A 12,448-nucleotide genomic window follows, 5' to 3' on the forward strand; every position below is an offset into this window, starting at 1 on the left:
TAAATGTCAATGACCATAATTAATTACATGTGGTACGTGAATACAGAACGCCATACTAGTCCGACTTAATCAGTGCTTCATTTCATTATACTTACAAAATGATTCTAAAAGCTTTTATCTGTAGTATAACAATAGTCAAGTTGATACTTTTTTAATTACGTCGGAAGATGTTCTCTGAACTGGACTTAATTTCCAGTAATCATGGTAACATATACAAGCCAAAACATAAGATTCGTGTACTTGCTTTTCATAAAAGCTTTTACCATGATTTGTAGTGTAACAATAATGATTTCTTATTTACCTGTGTTGTGAGATGTGCTATGACCTGGAATTAATTTAGATAAATATAAAGCAAAATATACTTAATTCTACTATGGACTCTGGATGAATTCTTAAGCAAATTAAAAACCTCGGTCGAGGTTTTGCCAAAGTTTTAAAAAAACCGGTTAGTTACTGAAAAATAAGTAACATTTAACGCGACGAGGTGTATTTGCCAGAAATAGAGGCCCTGCATATTTTTATCGATTGGCTCCAAACAAAGGATTTGAAGGACACCGTCCTTCACCGTAATCATGGCGCAGTGCATTCCATTCAATCAAATGTTATGTGGTCTTCAACCTATTTGATCATAGCACATTTTGTAATGTGTTTGAGACGAACTGTCACGGTAGATTGCAATCATGCTTTTGTTTGTTTGTTTGTTTGTTTGTTTTATTTCTTCTTTAACCTGGGACACTCAATCAGTTGAAAACACAATTAATCATCTGTTCTTCCTTGAGGCCCAGGGATCAATACAACATTTACATAACATAATTATTTTAAAAGGTTTTAAAAATACTACATAAATTCAAATACACGATAATATTGCAAATTTAGATAAATACAATGCTTACAAAATAAATCAAATTACAATGTAACTTTATAACATGTTTAAAATACTATTAATACTACATACATAGGCAAAGCATATAGAATAAAGGATCAAATCATATTGGGGACCCATTAAGCATTAAAACTACTTAAAAGATAAGACACTACAAAAATCAACCTATGAACCAGCATAGCTATAAAACATTAATATTATTCAAACTATCGATTGCACCAAATACAAACTAAATAATTCATTTAATGTCAAAATACAAATAATTCAATATGGAAACTGATTGCACAAAATAGTAGTAAGACCTAGCATGATAATATAAATACAACTCAAACAAATCTTGTTTTGCAAAATAAACGAATGAAGCCAAAATATGAAACAAATTAAAGACTACAATTTAAGAATCATAAAATTGAGAGTTGTATATTGTTTTGAAAGTTGCTGTGCTGATTGGGAGAGGTGATTTCAGTTTATGATCAAGTGAATTCCAGGCCTTAGGCCCTCTGAATAAGAATGAGCGTCTACCAGCTTCAATTCTGGGTTTGAAATTAAGTGCAATATTGCCATGAGCGCTACCACGTGTATTGTGACGATGACTGGTTTTCACAGAGGTAAAAATTGTTTGCATATACTTTGGGACAAAACCAGCAATACATTTATAAGTTAAAAGATGCAGATGGTCTTGTCTTTTTTAGGTCAATAAAGACCCCTCCAACAAAATGGCCAGCATCAATGTTCTGGAGGATGTATTCTGAAAAGTGGTAAGTGTGGAATGTTTGGGTCTGAATCCGGATTGATGTGAAGAGAGCAAATTATGTTGACTTAAAAAGGCATACAACTGATTATGAATTAGGCGTTCGAAAGTTTTCATGACAACAGGAATAACAGAAATTGGACGGTAGTCTCTGGACCCCTCTTTGAATAAGGGAGTGACTCTGCATAATTTTTGAGGGACCTGCCCACTGGATAAGCTGTTGTTGAATAACTTAGTCAAAGGAGTAGTAAGGGGACCAGCCCCTGCTTTGAGAAGCCGACTGTTAATACCATCTAAACCAGTTGCTTTCTTTGTATCTAGAGACTTGAGACACTTAAAAACCTGCTCCTCAGTTATGGGGGGAAATTTAAAATGATTACCCTTAAAAGTAGACATTTGCTTAGAATATTTATCATCAACATTGTCAAACTTTTCTGCTAATTTTTCACCAACAGAAGAAAAGAAATTGTTCATAGCATCAGCTACTTGTTGTTTGTCATTAACAATTCCATCCTGTGTTTTAACAGCAGGGATATCACTCTTGGTTTTACCAGGTAATACGGTTTTAAGTGTTTTCCAAAGTCTACGTGGATCACTTTTTGTTTCATTAAGTTTTTGTTGAAGATCCTTGTATTTCAATTTATTGCGCAAATTATTAACTTTGTTTCTGAGAAGTTTTGCCTTCTCCCAATCTGCTGAGGATTTGGATTTCTCAGCAATTTCACGAGCTTTTTGACTCTGCCGTCTCAAATTTAGATAATCATTAGTGATCCATGTGGGCTGTTGGTCAGATACTTTGATCCTCTTTATAGGAGCATGCTTATCACATATTGGAAGAAATAAATCAACAAACTTGTCCCAACATTGGTCTGGGCTATCAGCCGTGCCAACAGGATCCCAGTTGATATCTTGAAGATCAGCTGCAAATTTGGTCTCATTAAAATGCTATTGTTGAATGCATTTGAGTACTTCAAAAGCTGTTCATCTCATTTCCATGTCAAGATACATCTATTGCTTAAAATACGGACGTATAATTTACGAATTATCCTAAAACGTGGTCTAGTCGAAATCTGGCAAAATTCACTAACATTTGAGTGTCTATTGGACCCCTCGATTTTTTCTTCTCACATAAAACATGTTTTATTTGTTTTGACGCCCCCCAAGTCATGCCAGGGAGCTCAACTAGGAATAAAATATTTACCCTGAGCAAGCAGTTGGACAACCACAACTAAGAAATATTTTTATGGTGATTATCCAAAGCTTCAATGTGATACTTACTAAACATTTGGCTTCAGTTTTAACCGTTTCCGCCGTACCAAATCTGTATTCACTTTAACGGGACGTGAACTCAAACATACTTCAAAAAGTTCATTAATTTGAATCATGTAAATTCCATCTCAAAAGCATCATCATAGGAGGGACGGCCAATAAGTTCATAGACGAAGATACTATCACTTTCGAACACAGTGACTATACATACTTTAATGCAACCGTTTCAATTTTGCATGTCAGCAAAATGGAAGTCTTTTGAGTGGTCCATGAGCCACTCGTCAGTGAAGGCTCACCAGCAACCATGTTATTATGAAATTAATACTTACAATTCTAAAATAGATTTCACTAACTGGAGGTCATAGCTGGACTACAACATGGTTACTTTAGTTATCTGACGCCTCTGTCGTGAATTGCAGCTTGAAAGATCAGGGTACAGGATATAACAGTATAAGTTGTGAAGGAACAAGCTTTCAAATGAGACCAAATTCATTACGTGCGACAAAGTAACATACCTTGTTCTACGAACTTATTGACCGCCCCTCGTATATCATTGCCTCTGAAAGTTTGAAATATCTTTAAAAATGTATCATAAAGTTATCATGCTGATCATCAATTTTAGCATTATTTATCACATTTTGCGTGAAATAAAGCTCCGTTTAACAATATCTTTGTAAATGGTTGAATAATCCTTGTAAACGTGTTGAAATCAAATCTCGAAGTCAAGCATGTAGTTCAAATTTCAATTACACCACTATTTTAAACAACTTCATGATGCGTCTTGTGATGTTAGTTATTCGCTTTTTTCGGTGTCTTAGTCTGACGTTATAGTAAAGTTAATGTCGCCTGTACTTCCTTCTCCGAGAGCTTTTCTTAATGCGTCTTCCAGCTGAAAAAATGTAAATCAAGACAAAATATTGAGATTATATTGATATGTAACACTGGACGCGCTGAAGCCATATGATTTATCAGGAAAAAACAGAGCGATTATAATCATACGTGATGAAAAGGTCTATACTTTAAAGGAGTAGTTCGTGATCCTAACATCCTCTTTTTATGACATTTTTCAGTAGACAATGGTAGATATCCACGGAAAAAGCTCATTCCCAAAATTTCAGTTCATTCCTATTTATGCGTTTGCGTGAGTATGTGTATTACACTGCTCCATAAGCCACTGCTGTAATTTTGTTCTGGTACACCAGAACGTAATTCAAATTTGACGATATTTTTGTTAAACAAATTAATCTGCAAGAAATATTTTGTACATAAACATTATGCAGCCAGAGGTGTCAGTTTAAAATAAAATCAACTTTCGTTGGGAAAAGTGGGGGATGAGGCTTGGATCATGAAATGCCCTGACTGGAATGGCCTTGAATATGTATGTTCTTCTGGTTTCTTACTTCGATTCAGTTTGAGTTATTCAAGGGCTAGCATGATTTTGATAGGCCAAGCTAGCCTAGCTCATTGCGTGTTGCTATATACCAAGAAAATGTCTTTTTTTTATCATAGTTTCTGACATGTTGTCTTATACCACATTGTATCAAGCTGGCGCTCTCTCCCGGTTGTCATGGTTATTATAAAGATGTATTTTATAGGTGATACTCCTAATCTTATCGCTCTTCTGGAAACAAAACCCGAATTCCAAATTCTAGCCCTAGGACCCTATTTCTAATCTTAATCCGAAACTGAACATTATCCAAAGTCCTAACCATTAACCCCAATATCCTAATTTTGAATCGTAAATCAAACCCGTCATTCTAAATAATACACAAAAGGATTTCTTCAAACGTTATCCTTAAATTGGCTGCCGAGTTGCTCATTCTTTGTTTCCAGGTTTCGGCGACTAAGTATTATTTTAACCCCAGCCTGCTTGGGTAGCTGTGTTAACACTTGCCCTGTCATGCCATAACTGAAACTCTATAGAAAACAACGCGTAATGTAGTGTATTTACGCACTGGCTTTTTCATGGACCCAAGTGTGTGTCCTTTACGGACAACCTAGGTAAACAAACAAACAAGCTGATATAATAGAAACCAAGTAAATAATTTGTTGTACATACAGCCGAATACGAGATTACAATAAACCGTCCATATAAATCCTGATCACGCGATTCACGGAGCGTGGTTAAGTTGGCGATCCAAGGTAGCAATCATGGCAAAATCGGCTGTGAATGCCACAAATAACATAATAGAAAGAGACGGTAATTATAGTCATATTCGGTTCGACGAAGCGTATCAAGCCAGCTCTCTTTCTGTAGAGACGCTATATTTTTGACTCCATGATATTTTGCTTGCTACCTTGGTTTAATTATTTGCTATGATTTGATTAATTTTTATGCTTGCTATCCACTTGTAACTAGATTCAATTATTTGCGGTACATATTTTTTGTTGTTTGTCCCTGAGGAAGGTCTGTTTATCTGCTCGAAACGTCGGTTGTATTTTTGTTTAACTTTGTCTACTATCCCTGTGGTTTTGGATTTTTACTAGTGCAGTAACAGTGTACATCATCATGGTTTACATACTGCATTAGTTTTTATCTTGTCTTTGTCTTGTTCCCCACACCCAGTTGGGTATACCAGGCTCGAATCTTTCTATTTTTATATATTCTAGGTATCCTCTTGTATCATCCTTTGATCCATGGTGTGTTTTGTACCTCGTCCGTTGGAGGCACCATTACTTTGTCATCTTCGGTTCGTTAATATGTAGAAATCACGACAAAATGTGATTTTCCAAGAAATTCAATGCAAGAGAATATGACTACCTGGATAACTCGTTTCCTCAACTTCACGTTTTCCACATTTGAATTAGAATCTGACAATTCCTTGGTATCTCGTGAGGAAGATACGGAGGGGGCTGTGATACTTTTCATATTCGATATTGGCTGTCCTTCAGGATACTTATAAACGGAAATGATCTGTAACAATGAACACAATGAGATACAACAAGTTTTAAAATGACAGTTACTGTAAGATAGTGACTCGGTAAACATCAACATTTAAAAATCACATTTCAAAACATGTCTCATTCCAAAAGGTGAATTTACTATATATTCATATTCGTTCCATTTATGTTATTGATTTTATGCTTCTTTTATTTGCCAAAGGGCTTTATTCATTTCCTGGCTACCTGTAAAAGTTATGTGTTGTGTTGTGTTTTGTTATGTTGTATTGTGTTGTGTTGTGTTGTGTGGTGTGGTGTTATATTATGTTATGTTACGTTATGTTATGTAATGTTATGTTACATGTCGTGTTGTGTTATTATGTTATATGATATGTTATGTTATGTTATGTTATGTTATGTTATGCTATGTTATGTTATGTTGTGTTATGTCGTTTTATATTATGTTATGTTACATGTCGTGTTGTGTTATTATGTTATATGATATGCTATGTTTGTTTATGTTATGGTGTGTTATGTTGTTTTATGTTATGTTATGTTATGTTATGTTATGTTATGTTATGTTATGTTATGTTATGTTATGTTATGTTATGTTATGTTACGTAATGTTATGTTATGTTATGTTACATGTCGTGTTGTGTTATTATGTTATATGATATGCTATGTTTGTTTATGTTATGGTGTGTTATGTTGTTTTTTATATTATGTTGATTATGTTATGTTATGTTATGTTACGTTACGTTACGTCATGTTATGTTATGTTATGTTATGTTATGTTACATGTCGTGTTGTGTTATTATGTTATGCTATGTTTGTTTATGTTATGGTGTTGTCTTATATTATGTTATGTTATGTTATGTTATGTTATGTTATGTTATGTTATGTTATGTTGTGGTGTTGTTTTATATTATGTTATGTTATGTTATGTTATGTTATGTGCTTTGCTATGTGTTATGTTATGTTTTATATGTGTCAGTATTATATGTTATGTTATTTATGTTACGTATTATGTTGTGTTGTGTTGTATTGTGTTATGTTATGTTATGTTATGTTATGTTATGTTATGTTATGTTATGTTATGTTATGTTATGTTATATGCTATGCTATGTTCGTTTATGTTATGGTGTGTTATTTTATGTTTGGCTAAATATGTACTGCGTCCAAGGCCAACTAAGCCAAATACTTAAGTAAACAAATTTCGTTGTTTATGAATGTTTTAAGGAACGTACCTTAGGTATAAAGATTGTAAGTAGCGTAAGTGTTGTGCAAATTATACCACCAATTATACATAGTATTACCACGTTGTATACGCTGATTCCAATTAGCTTGCTATCATTAAGAGCACTAATTTGAACCTGAAATCATCAAGAAAGGCATAAACAATAATATGAATTTACCATTGTTAATATAATATTGTAATATTTGTGATGCTGGTTAAATGTGTTTTATTTCATTATACGACTTTCTATGTTACTACAATTATCGTCGAGCTTTTGAAATAGATGTTACTTCTACAATCATCAAGAAAGGCATAAACAATAATATGAATTTACCATTGTTAATATAATATTGTAATATTTGTGATGCTGGTTAAATGTGTTTTATTTCATTATACGACTTTCTATGTTACTACAATTATCGTCGAGCTTTTGAAATAGATGTTACTTCTGCAGACAAAATGTCCATGAAGTCCTTGTTGACGGAGCTTTTGACATAGTACTCGCTGAAGAACTGGTGGCACAGAAGAGCATTTATGATTCCTGTAATGCGTAAGAATACCTTGGATTTGTGAAATATTCGTCCGGATGAATTGTTTGAATGATTCTGCCATGCAAAATGATATGTCTTTGCTACCCATTCTGCAATCTAATAACATGTACTTAGTACTTGCCTTTCTTGTTTCCCATGCTAAGAACATTCCAAAGATAAGGAGCAGTCCTTTGAATCCACATAACGCTATAAACCAGTATGTTATCCATGAACATGTACAATAATCAACGTAAGGTAGAAGCTTCTGATTTGCTACGTTTGGGTCGTCCTTGGAGAAATAGATAAGCTATTAAGAATGGAGCCTCGGATCTGCACGATATCTTTTGATCTCTACCAGCTAATTTCAGTTATGCTTTATATGTGTGGTCTGAGCTAGTGATGATATTAAAATTGACTTTCGTGCGGCAATGAAATTAAAAAGTACTTACCCTTTCAAAGCCTTGATCTGTGGCTAGATACCAAGGACTAATAACTTGCCATAATGTCAAGATGATCACGTCGATGACAAATAGGATGGTAACATGAAGAAGCAATTGCTGATCTGTAATTATCTACGAAAACAAGAAGCTTATTTTAATATTCACCTCGTCAGGGTATTTTATTAAAATTGAAGTTCCAAGCAAAAAGTAGCAGAATTAATTGTGTAATTTACACAACGCAGAATCTTTACAGAAACAATTTTTGTTTAAATATTTCCCCAGATCTAGGTAAAGATTCAAATTTTCTTAACCTGTCAATTCAGAGAGCTAAGTATAATAATTTCATCCCTTTTGTCGTGCATTTGTTATAAATAATTATGCAGTTCTGATGCCTTCCGCTAGGAATGTGACGAGCATCACTCGAGCCTAATACCTATAGATACCCAGTGGGTACAGGTTAGGATTTCGACGTTGAATCAACGTTGATACAACGTCGAAGTTTCAACCTAACCTGATTTCAACCTGGAGGTTAGTTGAAATCAGGTTGAAATTTTGGCGTTGATACAACGGTGAAATTTAAAGCTGATTTTAAACTCTAGGTTGAAATCAGGTTGAAATCCAGGTTGAAGTCCATTTGCAAATACAACGTGATTTCAACCTGATTTCAACGTCGAAAATGATTTTGACGTCGAAATTTCAACGTGATTTCAACGTCTGGTGTGTCCACTGGCAGATTGAACTCTTCCGTTCATCTCCAGCGTGGCTTTGTTGCTCAATTGGTTAAAGTTGTGTGCTACAGTGCAACAAGGCATGAATGCCCTAAATTTAAATGTTGAAATACATATGTACGATATGAATTGCACATAAGAAAATAACACTACAAGGAAGTTTTAACATGGGGATTCAAACAAATCTAGTACTATCATTCCCAGTTTTGCACTTGTATCACTTTGCAGCTTTGAACAAAATGCTATGAAACCTATACTGTGATTGACAGCTGCATGGGGTTCTCTTTGATATGGTACATAATGACCAGCCATTCAACAAGTGGCTACCTCTGGCCTTCATGATAGGCTTGGTTGAGCATCAGACATGACACAATCATCCTAGTTTAGAGTCTGGTCTATTATTATTATTCAGGAACTATGTATAGTTTGACCATTGAGTGAAAGACCCATTATTATTTAGGCGCGGATTTTAAAAGCACGGCTCCTGTGTGTATAAAGCACAAAGTTGTAATTTAATGTTTGGAATATTGTAACTGAATACTAAAACCATTTTGCAAAATGTGCTCTAACCAAAATATTAGGCATTTTGTTTGCTTTAATTTGATACCTTGCATGACATGTTCTGAATTATGGTAAGTCATTAAAAATTATTTATGATCACCAATTAATTTCATTATTTATGCGCATAAATTAAAAACGAAATACAAATGTGAATATTTTCTCTAACAAAATTGTAGGTTTTGATAAGATACAACTTTTCTTGCAGGTTTGATGTTTATAATACGTTTACTTTTTACATGAAAAATTAAAATTGATTTTTTCATGCATTTCTTTAACTTATGATAATTATATGAAGATTCAAGTAAATCTCTAAAGTTTTGCATTTTTTTTTCTTTCTTTCGTATTTTATTCCCTGTACTTGGGTTTGATGGGGGAAAAAACATACAAAATAAACCATCAAACCCTACACACATAAACAAGCAAGATACATACATGTAATCAGTAAAGCACTTTATAATATAAAGGAAACAAACTTTAACTATAGACTGTATTCATAAAATGTAATTACAAATCAAGAGTTTCATAATTCATACAACATACAATGTACATGTACCTTGCAACAAAATAACACAACACATGACAAAAAAGCCCAAAAAATAATTTTTTTTAAATGTACAGTTCCTGAATTAATAAAATAAAGGGTTACAGCTCCAAAATCAAATTATCAAAGGCTCCCATTTTTTTGTGTGCTTAGCAAACTTATTATTTCTAACAGCAATAAACCTCTCTGACTTCTCAAAAGTTTTGACCCACGATGTAAACACAAAAATGCTCAAAGGCTTTTCCTCGACCCGGCACCTATAAATATAGCGCTTGGCCAAAAGAATAATTAAATTGTTGAAACAATCAAATTCCTCGTTAAGCAAACCAAAACAAACTATTTTGAAAGTAAGGTTTATGAAAAGATGAAGATCATTTTTTATCCAGGAAATAATTTCCTTCCAGAAAAGGTTGGAGAAATTGCAATCCCACATCAGATGTTTAGTGGTTTCAATACTTGTCTTGCAAAAACTGCACAAATTTGTTTCTTTTAATCCTATCTTGTAAAGAAAATTGTTTGTCGCTAAAATATTATGAATAAATCTAAATTGAAAATATCTTGTGTATGTGTCGATACTGCTAGTAAAAGCCATAGTATATATCTCATTCCAATTTTCAATAGGTACTGGTACAACAAAATCATATACCCTGGCATTCCAGTATGCCTGTGATGTGGGGCATGCCTGCTGTCTTAGCTTTTCATATGCAAATTTGCAAACTCTTTGTGTATTCCAAAGTTCAGTCAACAGACAGTCACTCATCTCATTATCATTCATTGAAAAAACCTTGCACTGTGCATTCTGGATGCTCCTAATTATACCATAATACTGAATAAAGTTACACTTCACATTGGGATGCTTTTTTTTAAAACCCTCAAAAGTCATAAATTGATTATTTTCAATTAAATCTGATAACAAGTTCACACCATCTAAACTCCAACTACGGTAATAAACACACTTCCGGTTCACCTTAATTTTAGAATTAAACCAAATAACTTTGTTTGTAACATCATATTCTGCACGCAATTTAAACCAGCCTTCCAAAATATTTTTCAAAAGTCATTACTTGTGTGACATTTAAAATCAGAAATCTTAGATGGCTCGCACTGCCATAACCAGTTACTTGTTCCGGACCCACCAATTTTGTCAAGTTCTCTAGCAAAAAGTAATTTCCACTTGCCATTATTATCTGGGTTCATGAACCTTTTAACCCAAGATATTTTAACTGCCTCTTTAAAAAGAAATATATTAGTCATGTTCAAACCACCATCTTCAATTTTATTATACATTGTTTCTCTTTTAATCTTATCTTGTTTACCATTCCAAATAAATTTAAAAAGTAGTTTCTCAACTCTCTTAAGAAAAGCATCAGGGGGTTAGATAACACTGAAAGAAGGTAAGTAAGCTGGGACATTGCAAGCGACTTAATAATGGCAACTTTGCCAATTGGGGTGAGACCCTTTGTGACCAAATATTCAAAACTGTGTTCATTTTATGCAATTGACTTTCATAGTTTAAATTAAACATCTCTTGTTTATCCAAAGAAATATTCACACCAAGAAATTTTATTGGGCCTTTGGTCCAAGTAAATTTTGTGCCAGGAATCAAGATATCGTCTTCATTCTTTGAAGAACCAATTTTTAAAATGGACGATTTTGAATAATTAACAACCAAACCGGAAATTTTGCCAAATTTTTGATGGTCTCCACTGAACTCAGAAGGAGTTTTCAGATCCGTCCAAAATTAAGGTAGTATCATCTGCGAATTGGGTTAATTTGACAGAAATAGAATCCTTAACTTCAATCCCTTTTATATTATCATTTTTACGAATGGCAATTGCAAGAATTTCTGCACAAAGAATAAAAACATAACAACTCAAGGGACATCCTTGACGCAGACCACGTGTTAATTCAAAATATGGTGAAACAAAACCCTTATTAATAACACAGCTTTGAATATTTTTATAAAAAAGAGAAATCCATTTTTTTTTTTTTTTTCCAAACCCAAACATGTTAATACATTTTTCAACAAAATTCCACTCCAACTTATCATATGCCTTTTCAAAATCTAAAAATAAGAGTAGGCCTGGAATATTTTTAATATCAGCATAATCAATAATATCTAACACCAGTCTGATATTCTCACCTATGTACCTATTTGCTAAAAAGCCTGTCTGATCATTAGAGATTACAGAAGGAAGTACTTTCTTCAACCTATTTGCAATTGTTTTGGTTGCTATTTTATAGTCTACATTGAGAAGACTAATCGGCCTCCAATTTTCAACTGATCATGATTTTTACCCTCTTTAGGAATTAATGAGATGACTCCTCTACACTGCTCATCAGTCATACATCCCTTTTCAAAACAGTAATTGAAACAGTTAACGACAATTTGGCCGATGTCATTCCAAAAATACTTAAAGAATTCAATTGGCAAACCATCAGAGCCTGGGCTCTTACCATTCTGCATATCATTCAACACTTCAGAACATTCATGCAGAGAAAGAATACCTTCACATAAATTACACTGGTCATCACTGATTTTAGGAATGTCCTCAGGCTGTATTCCCAACTCTAAGATACCTGTATCAATATAGTTTTCATCCTCACACTCTGTCGAGAACAGGTTTG

General features: G+C 33.6%; 1 protein-coding gene across 1 annotated transcript in view; it reads right to left on the reverse strand.

The window, feature by feature from the left end:
* Positions 1–3,717: 3,717 nt before the first annotated feature.
* LOC140145008 (gamma-aminobutyric acid type B receptor subunit 1-like) overlaps positions 3,718–12,448 on the reverse strand; it is a 65,120-nt gene continuing 56,389 nt past the window's right edge. Inside the window, exons 12-16 of the mRNA XM_072166800.1 lie at positions 8,000–8,122; positions 7,693–7,839; positions 7,031–7,156; positions 5,665–5,817; positions 3,718–3,792 (exon numbers count right to left, since the gene is read on the reverse strand). Of these exons, the coding sequence (XP_072022901.1) occupies positions 3,718–3,792; positions 5,665–5,817; positions 7,031–7,156; positions 7,693–7,839; positions 8,000–8,122 (624 nt within the window). The remainder of the gene's footprint in view (positions 3,793–5,664; positions 5,818–7,030; positions 7,157–7,692; positions 7,840–7,999; positions 8,123–12,448) is intronic.

This window comes from Amphiura filiformis, unplaced genomic scaffold (assembly GCF_039555335.1).
Source record: "Amphiura filiformis unplaced genomic scaffold, Afil_fr2py scaffold_113, whole genome shotgun sequence".
Lineage (NCBI taxonomy): Eukaryota > Metazoa > Echinodermata > Ophiuroidea > Amphilepidida > Amphiuridae > Amphiura > Amphiura filiformis.